This window comes from Cyphellophora attinorum (genome assembly GCF_001299255.1).
Source record: "Cyphellophora attinorum strain CBS 131958 chromosome Unknown Contig3, whole genome shotgun sequence".
Lineage (NCBI taxonomy): Eukaryota > Fungi > Ascomycota > Eurotiomycetes > Chaetothyriales > Cyphellophoraceae > Cyphellophora > Cyphellophora attinorum.
The window spans coordinates 328,681-353,824 of NW_017253231.1; the positions used below are offsets into that span (position 1 = coordinate 328,681).

Sequence of the window (25,144 nt, forward strand, 5' to 3'; positions counted from 1 at the left end):
TCGTCATCACCGCCGATGAGCGACAATCGGCGACATGACGAACATGCTCGTCGGCATAGCTGACTAGCAATATCCTACAGGAGACCACCCCCAAGGTCGCTGAACGAAGCCCCCCGAAGCATGTCACGATATCGAACGAGACCGCATGGGGAAGTCTTGCGAAGGACTGTTCCAGACCTAACTTTATTCAAACTGCACAAAATGCTTTCTTTCGCGCTCAGCGGACCCTGACACACCTGCCTTGTGGCAAGTCCAGTGACGACCATTGCCAGGGCCCGGATATCTGAAAGGCACCGCCATGACTCGACTGGCCATGTGCTACAGACCTGAGATGTTGCTCCGACTGTTCGCTAATACTAAACCGGCTCTACACACATTGCTGCCCCATGGTATACTACGGACCTTCTCGTGGCTGCTTCCAGTGTCGAAAGCGCAAGGTTCGATGCGACCTGACAAGCCCAGGGTGTCGCAATTGTCATAAAAGAGGTCTCGCATGTAGCGGGCCTCGGATAGGTGCCAATGAGCCTGACATCCGACCTCTAAAGCTTCCTACCAGGGCATGGGTAGACTACGCGTGGCCTGCAGGGTATGACCAAATCCAGGTCTTCCATTATGCGGTTCCCCATTTGCGACATCAGTCGCCTATGTCCGACACTTTCAGCTTCCAGGAGGCGCCGCATCCGACTGATGTCTCCATCCCACACAGCTCTATCAACGGCTCGTTCGGGGGCGCTGAGGTCGGCGTCTTCAAGAGCAGCTCTACTCTCTTCGAACTGATCAACCTCTGGCAAGTCAAATTCCTCAGCCGAGATGCTAGGGGCACCACCGGAGTCCTATCAACGCGAGCGATGAAACTCAGCTCGCTGGCCCTTTTTGATGATTGCAAAGGATACGCATGGCTTTCTTCGATGGCAGGCTACTATAACGCGCTCACTGGAAACAATACAATGACACAAATACAGATGGAATCCCACGCTCAGGCGGTCTCCAACTTGCGAGAAAAGTTCGAACACAACTCAATGAGCCTTCCGCTGCTGGCCAGCCTCAATAGCCTGATCAGCGCCGAATTTGCCGCCGGAGACTACTCGACAGCAGCCCATCACACGAAGTTCCTCGCAGATGAGCTGGATCCGAGGACTACAGTCCACGGGGGACCTCTTGTGCATCGCATTCGGCACACAGTGATTATACTCGAGCTTGAGCGTTCAATGGCATCGTTCTCGAGGCCCCTCTTTGATCTCAATGCCTGGATTGCGCATGATCAGTCACAAGATCTCAAGGCATCACGCACGCAGGCATCATCAATTTTCTTCCCGCCGTATGCTCCGTCAGGTTTTGATCATGAAGCTCTATCAGATGTCAGATTAGTCGACGTCTTCACACGCATGCGCCACTTTGACCAGATCCTCGACCAGCTGGCGCTGGCAGACACAGTCGGTCGATCCGCTGCTTTTCAGATCTCTTGGACCGCCCTTCAGCTTGGCAACGACATTCTGCTCCATTCTCTTGACTTATGCGCCACAGCCTCGCAATACTCGATCCCAGCAAGCAAGTTCTTCAATGAGGAACAGCTGCGCCATCTTCGACGCTCGCAGTATGCCGCTGCCTCGCTTGCCTTGATGTTCTACTTCCGGTTTCGTACTCGAAGTGAGCATGGTGGCGTAGAGTCCACCAATAGTCTAGCATTGTTGGAAAGATTCTGGAGCATTGGACCGAGTATAGCGAAACGTATGGAGACGCTCATGCGCCATTCACAAGGCTCGGCCGACCTCCTTGTGCTGCATAGCCAGACGTATCATGCTCCTTCCGATTGCAACTGCCCAGACGATGACATTGCTCAAATACCTAAGGACGTCGACCCAATCATACGACTTCGGTTGTGGGTTCTGTATATCGGCAAGTGCATTGAGGCAACGGCCCGCCGTGGCCAACGAGTCCGAACCTCGTATTTTGACGATGCTCTATCGAACCTGTGCGACGGCACTTTTGACGTATGGCTGAATGCTACCGACCGGCGGCAGGCTCTTGACAGGATTGTCGCGGGCTTCTTTTCCGTCGAGCATATGGCCCCGCTCGATGGACGCTCGAACATCTTTCTGAAACAGGGTCCAGAGTGGCTCTCGCCTGCACTACGCACATGGGGGTTTGCCAACTGGGACGGTGAACTGGCTTGACTGTACGGGATTGACGCGTATCGACCCTCGCCCAAACGCCAGACAGATTTGAAGGAGTCCAAGCGCAACACAGGATGGACAATGAGTGATCTGATTGCAGAACGAGCAGAATGTCCAGAAAGACGAACTCTTGAAACAAGACGGCTGGCAGACGAAGGACTGAGCAAGTCAGGCGCCAGTCATTGCAGCCCGCCAAAGAACAGCGATGTATCCGATATCTGTGACAGACTACCTCGAGAGGCAGTGGAGCAACTGTGTTGGACATGATTAGAGATTATTATACTATTTTGCTGCCACGCTATGTACCGTCAAACATTTTACCCATATGCACCTATCTACAACAAACTCGTGATAGCAAGCAGCGGCAGCATCAACATGCCTAGCGAGACGAACATGCCTTCGCTGCCACTGCCGGCTGCCCCAGTCTCGGAAGCCGTCGCTGCTGCGGCATCATTCGTGTTTGTGGGGATCGTTGAGCTCGTTGCGCTTGAGCTCTCCTCTGCACTGCTCGAGGTCGCAGATGCCGTGGACGATCTTGTGCTGGAGGACCGAGTCGATGTCGAGATCGACATTGTGCTGCTGCTGCTCGTTGCATTGCCCTCGTCGCCACCGGCGTTCATCTTCTCCATCATCCATCCCGCAATCTGGCCAGAGTACACATCGAAGTAGGACAAGTGATCCTCGCCAGTCGCTTCGGCGTCTGTCCCATTCGTACAAATGGGATCGGACTCTACGCAGTAATCGTGGAGAACGTTGGACCACTTATTGAGTCCTTCCAACAAAGCACCCGTTCGAGGGAACAAGCCATTATAGGGCGATCCCGAGAGCTCATTGTAGCTTTGTCCGGCATCGTGTCGAGTATTGCCGCACAGCGATACAGCTATGATCTGCTTGCCCAAGGTGTGGTCCTTGCTCGCGGGATCGAGGCCGGCATTTGGCTTCTGAACACAGTCCTGAAAGAAAGTGCCGCCGCCGCCGCCTAGCACATCGCCAACAACCTGCGCGCCTTGGGAGTACCCCGCCACGATAATCTTGCTGTCCGGGCACTTCTTGTTGTAGTCGAGCAGCTGCTTCTGCCCAGCAGGTGCACCCTCTTCGAGTGACACGCAGAATACGGTCGTGTATTTGTTGTCGAAATGGATTGACTCGTGGCCACATGTCACGCCTGACGGCGTAGCCTTGCAGATGGCATCGACGAGCTTGAGTTGCCGCTGACCTTGTTCGGTCTCGTTGTTGCCTTTGGCGAGGAAGATGTGGACGTCCGTGCAGTCGGTCACCTGCGGGATCGACGGGATGCCGTCGATGTGCGGGTTTATCTTTGTTGCATTTGATGAACTTTGTGCATTAATAATGGGAAGGGCCGCGAAAAGAAACGATGAAAGGATAAAAGAGCTTGTGAGAACACCCATGCTTGCGAATGTATCCTGGTCTGCTCAAAGAAAACGCGTCTGAATGATATATACTTTTTGAAAAACGAATGTCGTGAACCTACTAGACGCTGAAGGATAGTCAAGAAGTCAATGGGGATGCGGGCATTCTGGGGTTTATGTTTGTTGCTTTTCGTGAACGACACGCCATGCTCCGCCCCAAACGAGCAGGGGACGGAGGGCATTTCTGCTGGTGGCAGAAACGATGGGGAAAATGCTCATTACGAGTTGCTATCGTTTGGCCATTTTTGGACCAACCCGGGTCCGAATATGCTGCCGGATCTTATACCCGAGACACCGTCGGCGGATGTATCTCGGTTGCCACCACGCTAGTCAACTCGCGTGGTGAAATCTGGTATCGCTCCACCACATCTCTTCGCTTTCGGCAAAGCAAGGGAGAGCGAGCAAATTTGCAAACACAGCAACTGTCTACTCTCACAGTATGATTCATGACTGTCGCAGGGTACGAGCTGTTCCCGTCCACGATGCAAGTTTATCGCAACGCTTTCCAAGGTCAGCCCCCCTATCCCTTGCTCTGATGCCACCCGCACTCGAGCCGCACCATTCGAGTACTTTCGTCTTATCTTTCACTAGCTGCGAGCTTGGTCACATCGGCCAGGATGCAAAATGAACCATGTGGATCCTCAATGCCTCGAAATTTCTCTTCGCGCATGAATCAGACAGCATGCGATTTGCGAAGACTTGTCTGAAAGCGCTTCCAGCTTGTTCGCTAGGGAATAGATCCTCCGACGCACGTCCGCATCATGAAATCCAAGACGATGCCTTCTATAGTGAATTGTGGCCCTGGAAATGTCTGAGAATCCGCCTACGACCAGATGGTCAGTTGGGCAAAGGCGCTGCTTCAACCTCTTTCAAGCACTGTTCGAACTCGGACCAGTTGTGCATAACAGCGATGGCACCGCACTCTTGTCTCAACATCTTTTCCATCGCTTCGGCCTTCTCCTTGCCGCCTTCCGCGTAGTATGGGCCTACGTATCCCATCAATGGTATCCCTGCACGCTTGGCGGCTGTTGCCCCAGACTTCGAATCCTCTACCGCGACTGCTTGCTTAGGGTCAACGCCCAGCTTTTCGCATGCCCACAGGTAGATGGCAGGATCTGGTTTGGATGACGGCTCAGGCATCGAGGACGCGGCCGAGAACACCTTATGATGAGGAAAGAATCGATCCTGGCCAGTCTTACGAATCGAGGCTTCTACCCGAGAGATCGCACTGCTCGAAACGATTGCCGTGTCGTACTTACCCTTCAGATCGCCGTCGTGCAGTCTCTCCAATACATCGATGCTGCCCTCACAGGGTTCGGCGCCCTTCTCCAAGTTCTCGATGATAGTTCCGAGCTCCCTTGCGACCATGGCCTCGACCTCAGAATCTGTCATGCTGAAGCCGTGTCTCTGCTGCAGAGCAGCAAGCTGGTTCCTGAACGATAAGCCCACGAACTCATGCATCATCTCGGGTCCTGTATATTGCTTGGCGATACCATGGTTTCGCAGTGCTTCGTTTCCGAGCTGGCTGCAACCTATGAAGGCGATGTCTTCGGACAAGACTAGAGTGTTGTCGCAGTCGAACAGGATAGTTCGGATCTGGGGACTCGCATCAGCATCGATGCCAAGTACAGGCAATCTGCTATCGTACAGGTGGCATGTTACAAACCTGCTATCAGGAGAAAGCTGTGTGGACTAGGAAGAACAATCTGGTCGCGGGGCGATTTGAAAAAGTAGTCAGTGCAATTAACACGAGTAGCTCAGCTTCCTGGTCTGATTTGTTTTTGTACACTGAGGCCAGTACTGTGACGGAGTGCAGGACTCGGTCAACGCATCTAGAGCCGGTTGATATGCAAACATCAATGTACGGAAGGTCTGCAGGCATCGTTCCACATTAAAATCTCTTAGCGACATTTCATGGCACATCGTAGCTGATGTTCGATGACTAAGCAGCAGTACGTTCGACCGTATATCAGATGGCTCGTTCGATATTGCAATCGACCAGGTGCTCGTTGACAAGTAGGTGGCTTCCTGGTTCTGCCCTGCTGTAGGTACAGGAGGGCTGCTTCGGAAAGGATGCAACCATGATAGACCAAATATACCTAATAGGACAGAGGCCGCCTCATGGGCAAGGCTGAGACAGGGGACTGAGCCCGCAGCAACCGAGCATCGACTTCACGTGCGCAAGAATGTCGTGCAGAAATGCATGTGGCTTATCGGGCCTGATCAAGTTGTTGGGATGCTGTTTGCAGCAGTTGAGCAAAGCTTCTGAGCTTTGATTGGTCGATGACCGCAAGGCTCCAGTCTAGCCTGGTGAGCCTTCAAGGTTTGAAGCTTCGCAGAAAATTCGGCCGTGCCTTCGAGTTCCAGTTTTTGAGACAAGTTCGTCATCTCTCATCATTACTCACCTCGATGTATACTTCGCATTTCGACACCCAGATGTGGTCGAGGACACTGCTCGTGAGCACGGAATGAGGTGACTTTGGAGCCCATGGCCCAAGCTTGCCGCTTGGAAATTTTATCCCTCAAAACTGGAGCACTTCGCCTTCCACATTTCTACTCCTGTCCTTCCTCATATCAATCTGTTCCACCTTTATCAGCTCGGCCGCGCCTTCCTGTCCTTTCCTGTTACACGTGGTGCTTGCACATGCCTTATCAATGTGTTGTATGTCAGATTCCTGCGTACATCATGAAAATCTCGGCCTGTGAGACCGAGATTTGCGCAGTTCAGTCTTTTCTATGTATAGTGTTTACATTGTAGAAGATATCGCTGTCATACTTTCTGAAGAATATTCGAGACAACACTCGTTCAAGTCGGCCTTTTGTCCTTTGGCGCCACAACGACGTTTGTGAAAGACTCGTCCATTGCCCAATGCGTCTTTGATACAATTTTCTTTGTTTTTGTCTCCATTCATACGGAATACTGCCCCTCCTTAGTCAAAGTCGACGACATCAGCGGACGACATCAGCGGGCCACTGCCTAGTCGACAGCCTGAAATTGATACCGAGGCGGCCTCCAATTGTGCGAAGTAAAACCCTCGGGCAGACGGTTGAGGTCATGGCGTCGGACGGTCGCCAGGGGTCATCAGCATCGACACCGGACAATGATAATGGGGGTGCTCGTTCCGCAAGACTCAAGTCGGCACTTCGTCCGCAAAGGGTCAATTTCTCACTCGGAGGCGAATCGCCACCAGAGGACGCCCCAGCATCAACGACAGCGGCTGCCGCGGCGGAAAAGGCCAGACACAACGCCAACCAACTGTACAGCGATTTGTCCAGGAGTGGCTCATTGGAGGACCTCAGCAATCCTTCTACTCGAGAAAGCGCGATGCACGATACTGCTCCTTTGAGGACCGACGGTATGGACGAATCTTCATTATCGAAATTGTTACCTTGGACATCCAGGAAGTACTCCAGGCGGTCGAAGAAGTCAGTAGCGGAACCAGATTCACCACCGCTTCGTCCCCTCAACGACTATCCCATACGATTGAACGACTTGCCGCTATCATCGTTCGACAAGCCTGAACGTCCGTATGATCTTGATGAAGATACCGATGACAGTGATGGCGAAGATCTTAAGCCTTTGGAACGACAGCAGAATGCTGAATATATGGAGGAAGCAACCAGACTTGTGAGAACAATGACCAGAGCCCGCCCGAAAAACTCGAACAGGGATCCCAGATCAGGCACCCGAACTCCAGCACTTGACAAACACGTTCACGACGTTGATTACCTTCCACCACCTCAACAGTACAAGCCGAGTGTTCTCGGCGCGCTTCTCACATCGCGGCTAAATGAGCTCCAGCAGCACGGCCACAGACGGGGCGATTTCTACAATGACTACGTGGGCGACACCGCCTCTCCCTCTGGGTCAAGGACACCTGAACGTTCATCGGCAGGGTCCTCCGGGAGGGTGACGCCTTCGCGGAAGCCAAAGTGGTATGACAAGCCTGAACCAGGAAATGCAACGGCAGCTTTGCTTGCTCAAGCTGGGGTGTCCTCCATCGCTCCCAGCCTACCCGGCGCAAGCACACCAAATTCGTCTCGTCGACCAGGCCTCCCCCGCAGTCGTTCATCTGGCATGATATCGTCGGCGGTAAACATTATCAAAAATGGAGCATCGAGTCTGCGGCCACCAGCCAGGGAGGCCTCTGATCATATTGTGACGATCAATGCCGTTGCCGATATTCTCGCACGACGTCGATACTTGACGAAGCTTTGCCGCGCATTCATGGAGTATGGAGCACCGACCCATCGCCTAGAAGAATATATGAACTACTCAGCACGGGCTCTCTGCATGAATGCGCAATTCCTGTACATGTAAGTCGCTCCCTCATGGTCAAACTTGTGTCCGGAAACGAGCGTTGCATTGAAGACTGCCCGAGCATATGTCTCGGGTTGACAGAGACGCTGCTCCCCTTAAATCTTACAATCCTGCCTTCTATCGTACGCCCCTTTCCCGAGACAAGGCTAATCAGGTTCGCAGGCCGGGTGCGATGATTTGCACGTTCATCGACGAAACGACATATTCCACAGATCTAGAGATGATCAGAACCAACCAAGGCTTGGACTTTGGCCGTTTGAAGGACGCATTCGACGTCTATAAAATGGTGATTCACGACAAAACTCAACCAGCAGAGGCCAGCAGGCAACTGGACGAGATAGCCAATTCCACACGCCAACATTCGACCTGGTTCAGGATCTTCATCTTCGGACTTGCTGCAGTGTGTGTCTCACCATTTGCCTTCTCTGGCAGGCCAGTTGATTTTGGACCAATCTTCCTGATGGGCGCAGTCACTGGCTTCCTACAACTGCAGATCGTACCACGCTCGTCACAGTTCAGCCACGTGTTCGAGGTCTTCGCCGCCGTGTTGACAGCATTCGTTGCTCGCGGGTTAGGCAGCATTCGCCACAACAACCAGAGCGTCTTCTGCTTCTCGGCGCTGGCGCAGTCCTCCATTGCTCTCATCCTTCCCGGATACATCGTCTTGAACGCGGCTTTGGAGCTGCAGTCCAAAAACTTACTCAGCGGTTCGGTCAGAATGGTTTACGCTATAATATATACACTGTTCTTGGGCTTTGGCCTTCTGATCGGCACCGTCATATACGGACTCGTCGACAAAAACGCAACGACCGATGTCACCTGCAATGTACCAGTGTATTGGAATCCGACCCATCTGAACGCCAAGCTGCTCTACACACGATTCATCTGGGTGCCGCTATTCGCGTGTTGCTTGGCTATCATAAATCAAGCGAAATGGAAACAGTTGCCTATGATGGCCTTCGTCGCAACAGCTGGATACCAGGCCAACTTCTGGGTTTCGACTCGACTTGCGTCGAACATCCAGGTTGCAAACGCTATTGGCGCCTTCGTCATTGGCGCAATCGCCAATCTCTACAGTCGAATGTTCCACGGATTAGCTGCGGCGGCCATGCTCCCGGCTATCTTCGTGATGGTGCCCTCCGGACTGGCTGCATCAGGCACGCTCGTTGCGGGCATAAATAGCTCGGAACAGATCACGAATAATGCAACCGGAATCTCCATCATCAACAACGGGACGCAGGGCTTTCTTCAGGCACAGGATGATCCTAATAGCGTGTACGGAGGAACCATATTCAATGTAGGCTATGGTATGGTACAAGTGGCCATTGGGATATCAGTGGGACTGTACCTGAGTGCCTTGATCGTGTATCCTTATGGGAAACGGAAGAGTGGACTGTTCAGCTTCTAGCCAGGTGGACAAACCAGAAGTCGAGTCGCATGATGGGCGTCATAGTGTCTGAGCTAAATCTACGAGGGCGCTGGAGCCTGGGTGAAGCCGAGTCAGGTTGAGTGAAGTTTGCGACATCCTCATGTTTTGCCGGCTGCTGCCTGCCTGCTTGCTTGCTTCACTTCGAGTGAAGTTTGCCATCTGCCCCTGTTTTGCCGGTCGCTGCCTGCTTGCTTGCTCGACTATAAGTATCTCGCTCGCCCTCGCACCCTACCCTCTTTCCTCTTCACGTCTTTTTGCGAATTTCGCTAAGATCAATACGTAGTATCTGTTCTTTCTAGTTTAACAGCTAGAAGATATCCGACAGGATATCCCATCTGTTTTTCTCTTTTTGGTACTGTCGCTTGAGTTGTCCTCTGCGCTTGTGCATGACTCTCTGGCATTGTGTTCGAGACCTTACACTGCCGTCTTGTGACGCTAAGACATCGCTTTTCATCAGTCGTTCTGCTTTTGAAGCAGGACCTGGGGAAGAGTAGCTGTCGATTATAGAAGACTTGGTGTATTCGACAGCGCAAGGCAGTTCGACGTCATTCAAATTCCATGAATATTCAAATGACAGGATAAAATGTGGGGAGTCGACGGTTGCCAGTGACCGAATTCACCTCAGAAATAATCTGCAACTTGGGCCAACTCACATGTCCCGCCAGGCACACTGCGTCCTGACAGAATATGAGACTGCGGCTGCGAAGCATGCACAACCCATCATGATACCATCTACGACCAGATAAAGAGGTACGAGACGACGTGTACATATCCCGCAATCATGGCGACCCAAACCATGACTCTGCGGACGCAAGTCAAGGTAGGGAAGAATGAGAAACTCCCTCCCGAGAACGAGAGATTTGCCGCCGCGTGCGTTGACATCGCGAATGTGCTCATACAAGAGTACGATGCTCTACATGATGACACGAAGCCGAAGAAAGACATCAACCTCAACAGCCTCCGTGGCCAGGTTGCGAAGAAGCACAGACTCAGCCAGCAGCCTCCACTAACTGCAATCCTTGCTGCCGTTCCTGAGAACTACAAGAAAGCCGTCAGTCAGAAGTTGATAGCAAAGCCGATCAGAACCGCATCTGGCATTGCTGTGGTTGCAGTCATGTCCAAGCCGCACAGGTGCCCACATATCGCCTACACAGGCAACATTTGCGTCTACTGTCCCGGTGGCCCAGATTCGGACTTCGAATATTCAACGCAGTCATATACGGGCTACGAGCCGACCTCCATGCGAGCCATCAGAGCGCGATATGATCCTTTCGAACAAGCAAGAGGAAGGGTCGACCAGATCAAGTCACTCGGTCATAGCGTTGACAAGGTCGAATACATAGTCATGGGAGGCACCTTCATGTCGCTCCCCTCAGACTATCGGGACACATTCATATCTCAGCTGCATAACGCTTTGTCAGGGTATCAGACCGAGAACGTCGACGAAGCTGTTGCAGCTGGCGAGATGTCGAGTATCAAATGTGTTGGCATCACCATAGAGACACGACCAGACTACTGTCTGGACACCCATCTGTCAGACATGCTGCGTTATGGCTGTACGCGTTTAGAGATCGGCGTACAGTCTCTGTATGAGGACGTTGCCCGGGACACCAACAGAGGTCACACTGTGGCGTCTGTCGCAGAGACCTTCAAACTGTCAAAAGATGCAGGTTTCAAAGTGGTCTCGCATATGATGCCCGATTTGCCGAATGTCGGCATGGAGCGAGACATCTACCAATTTGAGGAGTACTTCGAGAATCCAGATTTTCGAACTGATGGCCTGAAGATATATCCGACCCTTGTTATACGTGGTACTGGGCTGTATGAACTCTGGCGCACTGGACGGTACAAGAACTACACTCCGAACGGTCTGGTCGACCTGGTTGCACGAATCCTTGCTTTAATTCCGCCCTGGACTCGTATATACCGAGTGCAAAGAGATATTCCCATGCCACTCGTGACATCGGGCGTCGAAAATGGCAACCTTCGAGAATTGGCGCTCTCGCGCATGAAAGACTTTGGTACCACTTGTCGAGATGTGCGGACCCGGGAGGTCGGCATAAACGAGGTCAAGAATAAGATTCGTCCTTCTCAGATTGAGCTCGTCCGGCGCGACTACACTGCCAATGGAGGCTGGGAGACGTTCCTGGCTTATGAGGATCCCAAGCAGGATATTCTGATTGCTTTACTGAGGCTGCGAAAATGCAGTTCCACGCATACTTTCCGTCCAGAGCTCACAGGCCAACAGACGAGCCTTGTCCGGGAACTACACGTTTATGGTCTCGCAGTTCCGATCCATGGTCGAGAAAAGAGCAGGTTTCAGCACCAAGGGTACGGAACACTGCTCATGAAAGAGGCAGAGCGGATCGCTCGAGACGAACATGGTAGCACAAAGCTGAGCGTCATCAGTGGTGTTGGTGTTCGCAGCTACTACGAGCGATTAGGATATCATCTCGACGGGCCATACATGAGCAAGATGCTCGATACTGCAGATGACAGCGACGATGACTGAGCCTTGGTCTACGGTCCATCGCCGATGAGATGTCAGTTGTTGCTCCTGGAAAGTCAAGGCCAATGACAATTTAAGGACATGTTATCGTCCTACAGTACCAAGGAGAACGCCAGGTGAATCGTTGCGTCAATGGTCTGCACCAGCCAATCAGGTCAAGGGTGATAAATGTATGGCGCTGCGCATTGGCAAAGAAATGTTGGAGAAAATTTCTTATCGACGAGGCGTTATCCCGAGCTCGCAATGTTCTGAGTTTCCGCGGAAGATGCGCAGGCGAAACTTTGCTGGAGATATTTTGATGGCGTCCTGCCAGCATCTTCCTACGACGTCGAGTTGTCCTGATCCGGTGTATACGCCAGCATCTTTGCCCGCAACATCTCGAGCTGTCTGCATGCTCTCCAGTCAGCGATGGGTCACCCCGCACTTCTCACTGCGCAAGACTGTTCGGGCCATGTCCATCTAATCATTGGCTCCGGGCCGCTCGCTGCTTCTCGCTGCACGAAATCGATCGAGGTCGGCGCCCGACCAGTCCTACTCGTCGAATCCAAGAGCACATGCCACTACACGATCGAAGCACATGTGAGTGCAGGCGCCGCGTGTATAGTGGAAGAGACGTTCGAAGAAAGACACCTGGAAGCACTCGGGCGACCTGAAGTCGATGGAGTCGTCGATGCTGTTTTTGTAACGACGCCTTCTAGCAACCCGCTCGCGGCGCACATATCACACCTCTGCAAGAGGCGGCGTATACCCGTGAACGTTGTCGATGCACCAACGTTATGCACATTCACACTGCTGTCAACGCATTCGGACGGGCCACTACAAATCGGTATAACCACGTCAGGTCGTGGCTGCAAACTGTCTTCGCGTATAAGACGTGAGATCTCTGCTAGCCTGCCGGCAAAATTCGGCGATGCGATTGACCGGCTCGGGACCATGCGCAGACGCATCTGGGAAGAAGACTACAGATCACAAGCTGCAGCACATGCGAAGCCTCAACCAGAATTAGAAGAGGAAGAAGTGGGTCAATCGCACAAGCTGAACCAGCTGATACTAGAGGATGACACATCGGCGACAACGTTGCGAACACGGCGGATGAGGTGGCTGACGCAAATATGCGAATACTGGCCCCTCTCGCGCCTCGCCGCGATATCAGATGAGGACGTGGATGCAATTCTAGATGCATACAAAGCACCTCAGAACGCTATCGGCCCAGCAGACCACGTCTCAATCCTGCCAGGTGTGCCGTCGCCCAAAGGCACCATCACATTGGCTGGCTCTGGACCTGGTCATCCCGGCCTGCTCACACGAGCAGCCTTTTCTGCTATAGAGACCGCCGACTACATTCTAGCCGATAAGCTAGTGCCTGCTGAGATTCTTGCGCTCATCCCGCGTCGCACGCCGGTCCATATCGCCAGAAAGTTCCCTGGCAATGCAGACGCAGCCCAAGAAGAGATGTTACAGCTTGCCATCACGGCGCTGGCCCAAGGCAAACATGTGTTGCGGCTCAAGCAGGGCGATCCGTACTTGTACGGCCGTGGCGCGGAGGAAGTGGCCTTCTTCCGAGACCGAGGTTTTCGAGCTCGCGTCATTCCAGGCGTGACAAGTGCGTTGTCTGCGCCACTATTCGCTGAGATACCCGTGACGCATCGCGCGGTCGCTGACGAGGTCGTTGTGTGCACCGGCACCGGAAGGAAGGGGGCTGCTCCCGAGCCACCAGAGTACAAGGCGAGTAAGACAGTCGTGTTCTTGATGGCTCTACACAGAATTCAGAGTTTAGTCGAGTCGCTCATCGAGGACGGAGTGACCGATTATCGGCGCAGAAGATGGCCTAAGACGACGCCGTGCGCTGTGATAGAAAGGGCAAGCTGCCCGGATCAAAGGGTGATAAGAACAACGCTCGAGCATGTCTGCCAGGCGATCGAGGAAGAGGCTCACGCCCACCAGGTCTCTTGGTGGTTGGGAGAGCTTGCCAAGTGTTACACGAATTAGACGACGGCAAACGATGGATTACAGAAGAAGGGTTCCGAGGCTTGGACGAGGTCAGCGTATCCGCTGGCTTTGATGTTCTCCGAGAGCTTACTGAGGATACTAAGAAGACGAGTAACGACATTCCGATACCCAAGATACAAGCGATCGGTCCACAGCCTATTGTGGCCAACGCAGCATAGACATAGACTTACTTCATAGTTAATCACAGCGTTCTGATCTCTCAGCTGCCCTTCACAGCACCGCAGCCACGACAGTTCGTCAGAAAGCGATAACAATTGATGATTCCCAGCAACATTCAGTACCCATAAATGAATGTGAGTCGCTGATCGCCGCGTCTGTCCTCGTTCACAGCTTCTTCCTCGTACTGCTCTTGGGTCCAGTCACGGATAATGCGATGTCGCCGACGATTCTCGAAGAAGTACGCTGTGCGGATGATGCAGAAACCAAGCATTCCTGCAACTCGAGTCAGTATTCCAACGGAGCAAGGAGCCGGCATGAACGGCGGGGTTTCACAGTATCACATACCGGCGACCATGATGCCAATCGTCGCGAATAGCGGTGTCTCATCTGGGGTACTTCAGTCAGCATTGCGTTCCAAGCCTGAAGCCCTTGACAACCACCTGGCATCAGAGCACTTACATCGAGGGGCGAAGCGCTTCTTGAACAGTTGTCCAGCGATGACGCCTGCAAGATTACTCCAGCCGTTGATGCCCAATATGACGCTTCGAGAGCCCTTTCAAGTGGTCAGCGCGCCTTCCCAGTCTATCTGCGGAGCTTCGACGGGTTGTACCTTCCATGGCGTATTTCCTGCCAGCCAGACTGCAATGAGCGGCCCTCCAACGAAAACGCCTGCAAGACAGACGTGAGTGAACCCGTAGCGGAGCTGTGGATCTGTGGATGTTGCCATCACGACAATGCCAACTATGCCGAGACCCATGCCAACAACGACATGTAAGGAGCGCTCGCGGAAGTAGTCGCTCGATGTCACGAAAATGATCAGTCCAACGACGCCTCTGTTAATGGATCAGCATGCATCATGGTGCTTGTGCTTGCAGACTTACACAACGAAAGGCGACACACTCATCAAGCTGGCCTCGTTGCCTTTATAGCCCATTCCAGCGACCACCAATGGAAGGAAGGTCGTGAACGCCGTCACAGGTAGTACAGCAGTCATATTGCACAAGACTGTGCACAGTTTCTTCCAATCCTTCAGGACATCCAGCATATCGCGCCTCGTCACCATCCCTTGATTTGAGTCTGCCACCTCGTGAGTACCAGCCAGGTCTCGTTCCATGCGCCGCACTGCATGAAGCCTCTCTTCTTCCGTCAGGAACCAAGCTGTGGCCAGCTTTCCGGGCAGAACGAAGTAGGATAAAATCCCAACAAAGATCGTCAAACCGCCCTCGACCAGAAAGACAACCTGCCATCCGTGGAGATGCGAAGTGTGAGCCTGGAGTAATCCGTACGCGATCAGGCCAGCAAAGGCGCCGGCAATGCTATACATTCCTACGGAACGCGTGTCAGCATCATCACAACAGACTACTAACCATACCAGCCGGGGTCCTTCATACCGGTAAACAGCCCTGCTCTCAGCCCAAACATCGCCTTGGGATACAATGTGCTCATATAGTACATGCCAATCTGTGTGAACCCAGCTTCGGCAGCACCGATCAGCACTCGCAGACCAATGAGTCCACCAGATCCTTTGATTCCAGCATGCGCCATACACAGACCTCCCCATATCGTGACCTGGATCGGAATGAACTTGTGTACACCGATGCGCCTAGCCAGCATTACCATAACAGGTTGGAGCGGAACATACGTTGCCGAGAAAAGTGACAGCGAGTTCGGAATGTCATCTCCCTTCAGGTGTGCGTCTTTCGGGAACGTGGACGTTGCCACGAAGCCGACGTTGGTTTTGTCGATTCCACACAGAATGAATTGGACGGCGAGGATCGCCACGACTATGAGGTCCAGCTTCAGGTTCAGCCGCCTATCCAAAGCTTTCTCCTCGTCTGTCTGTGCCTTATAGAATGTCTGCGACGCTCTGGAGGGACCTTCTGAGAGCTCGATTTCCTTCATCGCCAGTTCTTTGGCTTCTTTGGCCGCTGCTGGCGCTGTATTGGTATCCATGGTGTTCGATATTCGATTCGTCTTGGTTGCCCAGTGGTGATGGGTCTTCTGATACCTGATCTCAATCCGTCACTATCAGCGATCCTGAGGAGAAAGCGGCGTCTCTTCGACAAGGGATTGCGCAGTACTTTGGGATCGCGCAGTGGTCATTGCATCGGGTTTGCTCTTGATAGCCTGGTGTCCTCTCGGAAATGGACCCTGGGCACCCCGCAAACCAGTCACCGACCGCACTCAAACAGGACTAAGGCGAACAGCACATCTGGGGGATCGACTAGAGTCTAACTCAAAAGTCACGACTAAGTCACACGCGAGTCTGAGAACCAGATCCGGCACACCTCGAAGCTCTACGGTCATTGGCTACATTGCACTAGCTGAGTTGCTGATTGGACAAAGGTGCTAGGAATCAGCCTATTTGAGTCGTGGGATAATATCTGTCCACTAGCAAGTTGATTGCACTATAGAATCATCCACAAGTACAGACGCCCGACTTCCGATATCGACTTGCCGTCCACAGCAGCCGCACCAGGATAAGAGACCACGTGCGGGAATACCGAGGTATGATACCCGAATCGAAGCAAGCAGTAAGCGCGGTTGTACACAAGGTCTTGGACATTGCGCATACTTGCTGGTCCTCCATGATCGAGCGCAGCACGTTATACAGATGGCATTTACCGCCGATCAACTACGCGATGCGTGTGTCTACGATAAATCTGCTGCCGTCGTTGGCAATGACATCTCGACGATATATGAGGAATACAAGCATCTGAGAGCGAAATGTCCCGTGGCCTATACAAATGAGTATGGAGGCTACTGGCTCCTGACATCCTATGAAGATGTCAGGAATGCCGCATCGGATTCCAGCACGTACATCTCATCTGTCAAGGCCGTCGTACCCTCAGATCCGCGCGGCATCCGAAGACCGCCTTTGAACTTTGACGCTCCGGCCCACACGCCATTCCGGACAGCACTGGAACGCACAGTGAAGCCTTCACGGATCAAGCGATTACGTGAGCCACTTCGTCGACATGCAGAAGCGGCACTTGCACCGTTGCTTGAGCGTGGGCATGGCGACATGAGTGCAGAGTTCGGTGCAAATTTTGTCGGCCATCTTGAAGCGGAGTGGCTGAATCTTGAGCCTCAAATTGCGCCAGAGCTATCTCGGACAGCAGCAGCCTGGTTGAACGCCTGGCGAGCACAGGATAAGGAGACTGCGACGGCTAACTCGACCAAGATGTATGATATTGCACGGAATCTGATGTATGATAGGAGGCAACAACCTAGAAATCCAGAGGACGACCCTGCGAGTTCACTGCTTCTGGAGACAGACGCCAATGGACAGCCATTGAGCGAAGAGCACCTCGTCGGGTGTCTTCGCCAGTCGCTGGTCGTTGGCGTTGTCGCGCCACCAATCTTGATCGGATCGATTCTTGCGCATCTGGCTAAAGACAAGGATTTGCAGAAACAACTTCGTGATTCGCTTCCTACATCAAGCTCGCCGGACCCATCACTCATTCCTGCGGCGATAGAAGAGTTCCTCCGCCTCTACACCCCCTACCGAGGCTTTGCTCGGACCGTGTCTCGAGATGTCACTCTACACAACTGCACTATCCGGCCGAAGGAGCCTGTAACATTGCACTACACATCTGCCAATCGTGATGAGTCCGTGTTCGGCTCAGATGCAGACCAGTTCCGCTTAGGCAGGGAAAACATCAAAGCACATTTAGCGTTCGGGCGAGGGAGACATCGGTGTGCAGGCGAAGCACTGGCACGACTGGCTTTGAACACGGTGTTGGAGACGGTACTAGAGATGACGGCAGACTTTGATATCGATGGAGAGATCGAGTATGCTCGCATGCCGGAACTGGGGATCATCAGTGTTCCGATGAAGTTGAAGCGTGCTTGAGGTGAATGGAGGCCTTTCGCACGTTTGGAGCAGGATCAAGTGAAGCAGTTCGTTGTTGCCAAGGCATCAGTGACAAACGGCAGTCACCGCATGGGACTATCCAGATCGTGCCAGTTGCAAACGCACTTCACTCGCAAACTCGCAAGCACTTGTGCTTCACTTCAAATGACTCACCTCATCTCACCCAAAATCTTGAACTTGCCTCTTCGGACATCTTTTGCTGTTGTCACTTTCACCTTCTCCTAACTGGTTGCATCATCCTACATCCTGACCAGATGTCGGGCGGGAGATTGTACCGAGTTTGTTCGCCGTCGTGATCTCGTCTCTATCACTGTCCCGCATTCGAACGACCGCACGGCAGCTTACCGTGTCCACGATCCCACATCGACCAGGCAAAGAGGATTCTCCATCGACTTGCACGCACTCATCAGTAAGACTGCCACGATACTGACTGTTCGACAACAAGCCACTGACCTGCCGTACAGCTGCGAACGCCTCGGATACCTCCACAATCCAGCCTACAAATCTAGGGCGTCCGTCAACATGCCATCACTCTTGGACATGCCCATTGAGGTGCGCTTCCTCATCTACGAGCATCTCTTCGCCGGCCAAAGAATTACATACATTCCCACACAACCCTATAATCTGCGCAGCGCGAAAGCCGGGCATCAAGATCGCTGGTGGTACACAAATCGTGGAGTGGCGGAGAACAAGCGATTGTGGTTCAGAGGCGTAGAGATCTTGTTGGTGTCAAAGCTATGCCGCACAGAGGCCTTCCAGATGCTGCATCTCCACGCCAATATCAGTCTGACATATCTTGAAGATCGTTCATGGCGCTTGGCACCCAGCCCAAGCCTTACCAACATCCTCAATCACATCAGATACGTCTCGACAAGTGCGGATTACACCAAGGGACGTGGCTTCCATTCGTTCTTCAAACTCCTGAGAAATCTCGAGATTGTCAGCATCTTCGACTTCGAATTTGACCATGCAGAAGGTCTGACCCGTGCCACGCGCCAAGGCCCGGCTCTGGCGCCAGACGGAAGCTTGACTCAAATGATGTGCGATGCCACGATTGCATCTATTTCCGAATGCTTCCAAGATTCTTACTCAGCCTTCCCTAGACTGATTTCACACTGGGACGCTCGAGGTCGCACATTCGCTGTCAGCGTCACTGGAGAAGGTTGTCGATATTGTTTCAGAGATCTCAAAAGCTTCTACTTCCATATGGCTCTGTTGGTCGGAGCAGCTCCTGGGGCGCAGGCCTCCACGAAACTCTCAAGCACGCCAGTCATGGTGAAAATTGGCTGGAATCACGAGGGCTCGCACCGATGGAAGACCGTGAACACCGAGCTCGGCAAGATGCTCGGCAGACGACTGGGAGGATGATACACACATGCCGCCAGGTAGAGGAGTGGTGGTGAGTTGGAAGCATCATCGTCCTGGGACTCGAGTTAGGCTCGACTCTCGCCGTCTGATGATGGAGCTTGAAGCAGAGAAGCCGCAGACCAAAGATGTCTGGCTATCATCAACCAATCTGAGGATCACGGGCTGAAGAGCTTGAGCCGCTATAAAATTGCAGGCTACGACAGCGTGCCTATGGTTAAAGCAAGGTCACAGAACCACCTTCGAGCGCTTGCTCGCGACCCGCGTTAGGATTGAGAATTGGTCAACACAAGGGATCGAGCTTACGGGTCAGTGCGCTGATGCAGATACAAAAGACTTGCGTCGTATTCTTCTCTTTCTCCTCAGTGTGCTAACAGTGCTAGTCCCGCGTCCGTGTTCGAGGTCGATGAGCTTGGCGTCCGCCCCGGGACGCGTTTCTGGCGTTTACGGGCTTCTCCTGAAAGAATCTAGTCCTCGTGTTCGTCAATCGCCTCGAACAGCTCGCTTATCTATCTTGTTGGTACTTTGCGCCTGCCCAACGCATGACTCTTGTCGATTGTTGTCATTGTATCAACAACGAGAATGTTCTTGTAAGAGATCACGCGTCCAGCTGCTCCACGACTGGCTCTCGAGAGCCCAAGAACCGTACCAGTAGATCCCTGCACCAACGAAACTTTAGGCATCACCCGTCATGTGCTGTGCCACAGTGACGTAGGGGGTGTTGATCTGTCCAGAAACCGGAAAACTGGAAATACTTTTTTGAAACAGTTTGACCTTCTGGTGCATTGTGAAAGTCTAGACACAACACGATCAAACGCCCATCATGCCTCCTAAAAAGCTAGCGACAAAGACACAACAGCAACCACGGCCAGCACAACAGAAACCGCAACCGAAAGCAGAGCCAACCTCACAATCAGGACAGAAACAATCAGCCAGCAAGAATGCAGCAAAGCCAAAGCCAAAGCCCAGCAATCAACAACAGATCCCAGAGCAGGAGATCAAGCAATCCTCCTCCATGAGCGCCTCCATGGCACTGGAAGCAACCAAGAAAGCCTGGCAGCTACGCCAAGCAGCCCATGGTGCTACCAACTCTCAAGCCCGCGAAGACGCACTCGCTGCAGCTGTCAACGCGGAGATCGAAGCAGAGTCATTCGGGAAGGCTGCCAAGTACACAAGAACCGGCGCCTTCCAAGGTCTCGCAGCTGGTGCGGGCCTCGGGGTGCAACCTGGTGTAACGATAGGAAAGCTCACTGGTGCGCTTGTTGGCGGTGTTGTATCTTCTGCTGGAGCAGTCCTCGCTGGTGGAATCGGATCTGTGTACGGGGCGATCAACGGACCAATGTGGGATCTGGGGCAGATGGCAGGGAAAGGTGTCAATAGTATCGCCAAAGAATGGCTTCCGGACTGGGATGTGACCCCGTCACAAAAGTCGGCTCTCGAAAAGATGGTCATAGGTGCTAAGCAGCAGCAGCAACCCAGTAAAGAAGAATTGGAGGAGATGGCAGCAGATGACGGCGGCGTATCTGCTATGGATAGCAACGATTACCAGCAGTGGGTCACCGACTTGAGAAGCTATGTTCCCAACATGCCGAACATGCCCAAGGCGCCGAATATGTCAATGCCGAGCATGCCGAATATGCCCAAAATGCCGTGGGGAGGTGGCGGAGGAGAGCAGGCGAAACCGCAGCAGGCACAAACTCAAGCTAAAGCACCGCCGGTGCCGCAGCAAAGGCCGGCACCACAACAAAAGCCGGCACCGTCGCAGAAGCCGGCTGCACCACAGCAGCCAAACACCTCCGCAAAACGAACGCCTCCCACAAACGCAGCACCGGCAAAGCCTGCTCAGCAGACGCAACCCGCTCCTGCGAAGAGACCTGCGTCGGCGCAGCCTGCTGAAAAGAAGAAGCCTCCCAAGTTGAATGCTCGTTCCACAGGAGGTACCACGACACCTCAGTCAGCGGCAGGAGCGAAGAAGGCGCCACCTAAGCTGCAGCCTAAGAAGTGAACTGCTACAGCTAGCTCAGCGAGCTGAGTTTTGGTTACCTCGGCGTACTGGTGCCGTCTCTCGAAGCCTGAAACGCGGACTATCAGGCCGGTGCTGGCCTCGACCTTGTTCTGGTCCAAAATTTGAAGCGGGCGCGGGGGCCGGAGGTGGAAAAGGTGGATGCACGTCTGAGCGTTTTGCGATGTCCGAAAATCCTTCATACGTGTCGCGTTGTCTGGTTTGGTTATGAGCGGATGATTTGATTGATCTTTCTGAATGTTAAGCAAGCGATCTATGACATCTGTAATCACGAATCTTTCTTTGCGATCCACCATCAGGACAGACCCTGCACTGCTTCTCACCCACTCACGACTCTCCGCTCTCTGTGCATCACTACGCCGTAGGCGCCCCCTCAAACCGCAAACACCCCTCCCCCTTCGCCTCCTCCACCCACCCATACCTTCCCTTACAATAGATCTCCCTCATCGGCTCCAACCCCCTAACGTAACCCTGATCATCAATCGTCGCCGCGTTCAAGATCAGATTCGGCGCCAGAATCTCCGGTTCCTGATATATCACTGTTGGGCACTGACTGCAAAAGTACATTCTCACAGCTTGAGAACTATCGCCGTGGCGAGTGTGCTCGCGGAGGCTGTCTTCGCCGGACGTGATCTGGAGTTGGGACTTTGAGACGAAGAAGGCGGCGCCGTTGACTGCTTTGTGGCAGGCGGAGCAGTGCAGATGGCGAGAGGGCCGATTTGTGAGGTGATGCGGAAGGTGGTGAGTTGGCAGATGCAGGAGCCGGTTAGATCTGTCATGTTGGGCTGTTGGTGTTGTTTGGTGGTCTTCTGGCTCGGTGGAAGCGTTCTGATGCTACGATTGGCAGGTAGTTACAGGCAGGCAAACGGGCTACTCTAGTATTTATATTCGGGAACAGTCAATTGATTATCTTTTCTCTTGCGAGATCCAGGAAGCCATCCGTGTCGCTGGGCGAGACTGGCCTCCACGATCAACATCAGGCCCAACGTGTTGCGAGTGCGCGGTGAGCAAGCGTAAGATGAAAGCATATTGAAGTGGGTTTCCTGATTGCCCAATTGGGAAATACAGATTACAGGCAGGTGGCACCGAGATATCGCGGGAGTGAAATGGGCTCTGGGATTGGGTTGGCGAAGATCGTCAGTGCCTGCGTGCATGGATGGGACAGATAGCGGAGGCTCGAGGATCGTACATGGATCACGGACTCGAGCACAACTTTGTGCAGTCCGGGTACTAAGTCATCCGGCGTCAGCAAGCCAGGTCAGGATCTTGTCATCCGGTCTGATCACAGCCTCATTGTCATCCGGCGTCGTGAGAGCATGTTGCACCTAACGCAGTCAACCGGTCTGCGTTGACGGTCTTCAGCTAGGTCTTGGGAGGCACTGAACGAGTGCTCGATGACATCGATGTCGGTGTCCTCTTTGCATTGCAGGACCATGACATCGAGTTTGAGCTGTGAACTAGAGATGTATTGTTGTTATATGCCCATGAAATCTCCGACCCCTTCTGAAAGCAACACATCCAATGCTTCCATACCGTAACCCGTGTCTACGAACCTACCAGGTTCTGACTGTACAGCGACTCGGATAGCGACCTGGGTATTCTACGCTTTGGTTCCCTTCTGAACGTGCCATCCTTGGAAGTCATTCGAGATTGACTTATCCAAGGTCTCGACGTATGCGACCATACCGCCGGCCCTGTGAAAATATTAGCATTGTCGCCGGACGGACGAGGTCGACGTCGACTTACCAGTTCAGCGGCTCAACCTTCCGACCCGGAATATTCGCACCCTGGTACCAACTCTTCGCGAGGGGGAACAAACTCTTGTTCCACTCCTCACTCATCCGCCGGCACCAGTCATCTTCCTCTTCTTGTGTCGATTCTAGTCTGGTAATGCCCTGCTCCTTGATCAACTTGAACACCTTCTCTACCCACTCAGCCTGGAATTGAGTGCAGCTTGGGCCATTGCTGAACGCCGTCGGTGCCTGCGGTCCGTACAAGAAGAACATGTTGGGGAACTCAGGCATGGCGATGCCCATGGATGTCTTGGTGCCGTCCTTCCAGTGGTCAGCAATGGTGCCACCCTTGACGCCCTGGATGTTGAGCTGCGCGAGAGAGCCGGTCACCGAGTCGAAGCCTGTAGCGAGGATGATGACGTCGACCTCGATGAGGCCTTCGTCCTTGGTGACGATGCCCTTTTCTTGCACTTCCTGAATCGGCGATTTGTTGATGTCGACGATCTTGACGTGTGGCTGGTCGACGACTTCGTAGAAACGCTGCTCGAGCGAAGGCCGCTTGGTTCCCCATGGGTGGGGTGGTGTCTCTGGAGCGAGGATCTCGGCCTTCTTCTTGTCTGTCAGGCGGGCAAGGACGCTCTTGCGCCAGAATTTGTAGGCCTCGTAGTTGGCATCCTTGTCAAACAGCATGTCGTCGTAGGTGTTGAGCCAGAAACGGAAGCCACCTTCCTCGATCAGGAGCTTGTGGTAGAACTTCTCTCGGTCCTCCGGAGTGTCCTCCATAGTCTTCTTCTTGAGGAAGTCATAGGTGAAGCCTGCAAAGGTGTGGCGAGTCTTCTCGATCTCAGCTTCGTATGTGCCATCCTTCTTCTTTCGCTCCTCCTCCTCTGGATCGAGCTTGCGCTGGTTCATGGGCAGACACATGTTGGGCGTTCGCAGGTAGACAGTGAGCTCCTTCGCCTTGTCACCAATCTCTTGGATGACCTGCGTGCCGCTGGCACCCGTGCCGATCTCAGCAATGCGCTTACCCTTCAGGTTCACTCCATGCTGTGGCCAAACAGCGGTGTGATAAATGTCACCGCGGAAGTTGCCAAGCCCTGGAAATGGAGGAGTATATCTGCGCGAGGCGAAGCCGATGCATGGCAGGAACCAGTTTGCGTAGATCTCTGAGCCATCGGATGTCTCCACAAGCCACTGATGGCGGTCTTCATCGAAGACTGCACTGTCCACGTGCTTGTTATACGTGACATGCTCAGAGATCTTCCATTTCTTGTCAACGAATTGGAAGTAGTCTCTCAGCTCTTGCCACCCAGCATATCGATCCTTGAATGTCCATTCTGACCACAGTTCCTTGTCGAACAACTGGTAGATTGGCGTATCAGAGTCGACGCGAGCACCGGGATAGCAGTTCCAGTACCAGATGCCTCCTGATGCGGCACCCTTCTCGTAGATCTTGACGTTATAGCCAAGTCGTCGCAAGCTGTCCACTTGTCAGTGTATGTATTGAACATCGCGTATCCGAGCTTACCGGTTGAGAAGTGTATAGGACGCAAAGCCAGCACCGACCAGCAGAACGTCGACCTGCTCAATATCCTTCGCTGAAGGCATGATGACAATCTTCGGCGGTCTGTGATGCGAGTAGCAAATACAGAGGGTCGGTTGTGCTGATAAGGGGTACTCAGAAGAAAAGGTAGTCTGTAGATCTGGCTGTCATTACCTTCGAGTAAGGTATATATCGAGGGCTTGACATGCGCATCACATCACATCGAACCCCGCGTTTCCAGGTCCCTTCAACCCCGGGTGACCGCGAATCCTGGTGTGGCGTGGCAAAGTCTGGTACTCAGAAGGGAATATTGCGGGCCAAAGGCAATGGGTACTTGCCACATAACACTTGCCTTCCACGTCCAATGACCTGGAAGCATCGATTAATGGTCATCTCGGAGCATTCGCCGGACGGAGAGTCAATCGACTCAGTAGCATGTGGATCGCCTCAGATGCACCTCACTCAGGTATCAGGTAGGGATAGACGAAGCTCCATTGTTAGCGATTGGAAGACCCGAGGGGCACTTCGGTGACTTCATCATCAATTCGCAGTTCGATGCTGGGACGTATGA

General features: G+C 53.2%; 9 protein-coding genes across 9 annotated transcripts; 6 read left to right on the forward strand and 3 right to left on the reverse strand.

Moving 5' to 3' along the window:
• Positions 1–644: 644 nt before the first annotated feature.
• Positions 645–2,174, forward strand: AB675_8372 (uncharacterized protein; the record flags this gene model as incomplete). Its single annotated transcript, XM_018148813.1, has 1 exon — positions 645–2,174. One exon carries the CDS (start codon positions 645–647, stop codon positions 2,172–2,174), a length of 1,530 nt encoding a protein of 509 aa, XP_018004520.1.
• Positions 2,175–2,509: 335 nt separating this feature from the next.
• AB675_8373 (uncharacterized protein) lies at positions 2,510–3,583 on the reverse strand (the record flags this gene model as incomplete). The annotated part of the gene is made up of 1 exon (XM_018148814.1): positions 2,510–3,583. The coding sequence occupies one exon, from the start codon at positions 3,581–3,583 to the stop codon at positions 2,510–2,512; it is 1,074 nt and encodes a 357-aa protein (XP_018004743.1).
• A 3,076-nt stretch (positions 3,584–6,659) lies between these two features.
• AB675_8375 (uncharacterized protein) lies at positions 6,660–9,333 on the forward strand (the record flags this gene model as incomplete). Its single annotated transcript, XM_018148815.1, has 2 exons — positions 6,660–7,921; positions 8,088–9,333. 2 exons carry the CDS (start codon positions 6,660–6,662, stop codon positions 9,331–9,333), a joined length of 2,508 nt encoding a protein of 835 aa, XP_018004587.1.
• An 802-nt stretch (positions 9,334–10,135) lies between these two features.
• Positions 10,136–14,031, forward strand: AB675_8376 (putative uroporphyrinogen-III C-methyltransferase; the record flags this gene model as incomplete). The annotated part of the gene is made up of 3 exons (XM_018148816.1): positions 10,136–10,405; positions 12,377–13,592; positions 13,808–14,031. 3 exons carry the CDS (start codon positions 10,136–10,138, stop codon positions 14,029–14,031), a joined length of 1,710 nt encoding a protein of 569 aa, XP_018004206.1.
• Positions 14,032–14,147: 116 nt separating this feature from the next.
• On the reverse strand, positions 14,148–15,985 carry AB675_8377 (putative transporter; the record flags this gene model as incomplete). Its single annotated transcript, XM_018148817.1, has 6 exons — positions 14,148–14,305; positions 14,378–14,419; positions 14,492–14,585; positions 14,643–14,865; positions 14,914–15,358; positions 15,400–15,985. The coding sequence occupies 6 exons, from the start codon at positions 15,983–15,985 to the stop codon at positions 14,148–14,150; spliced, it is 1,548 nt and encodes a 515-aa protein (XP_018004440.1).
• Positions 15,986–16,646: 661 nt separating this feature from the next.
• On the forward strand, positions 16,647–17,888 carry AB675_8378 (5-methyl-1-naphthoate 3-hydroxylase; the record flags this gene model as incomplete). The annotated part of the gene is made up of 1 exon (XM_018148818.1): positions 16,647–17,888. The coding sequence occupies one exon, from the start codon at positions 16,647–16,649 to the stop codon at positions 17,886–17,888; it is 1,242 nt and encodes a 413-aa protein (XP_018004653.1).
• A 543-nt stretch (positions 17,889–18,431) lies between these two features.
• AB675_8379 (uncharacterized protein) lies at positions 18,432–19,277 on the forward strand (the record flags this gene model as incomplete). The annotated part of the gene is made up of 1 exon (XM_018148819.1): positions 18,432–19,277. The coding sequence occupies one exon, from the start codon at positions 18,432–18,434 to the stop codon at positions 19,275–19,277; it is 846 nt and encodes a 281-aa protein (XP_018004365.1).
• Positions 19,278–20,097: 820 nt separating this feature from the next.
• AB675_8380 (uncharacterized protein) lies at positions 20,098–21,279 on the forward strand (the record flags this gene model as incomplete). The annotated part of the gene is made up of 1 exon (XM_018148821.1): positions 20,098–21,279. The coding sequence occupies one exon, from the start codon at positions 20,098–20,100 to the stop codon at positions 21,277–21,279; it is 1,182 nt and encodes a 393-aa protein (XP_018004540.1).
• A 1,618-nt stretch (positions 21,280–22,897) lies between these two features.
• AB675_8381 (Baeyer-Villiger monooxygenase) lies at positions 22,898–24,638 on the reverse strand (the record flags this gene model as incomplete). The annotated part of the gene is made up of 3 exons (XM_018148822.1): positions 22,898–22,991; positions 23,044–24,510; positions 24,559–24,638. 3 exons carry the CDS (start codon positions 24,636–24,638, stop codon positions 22,898–22,900), a joined length of 1,641 nt encoding a protein of 546 aa, XP_018004346.1.
• Positions 24,639–25,144: the final 506 nt, after the last annotated feature.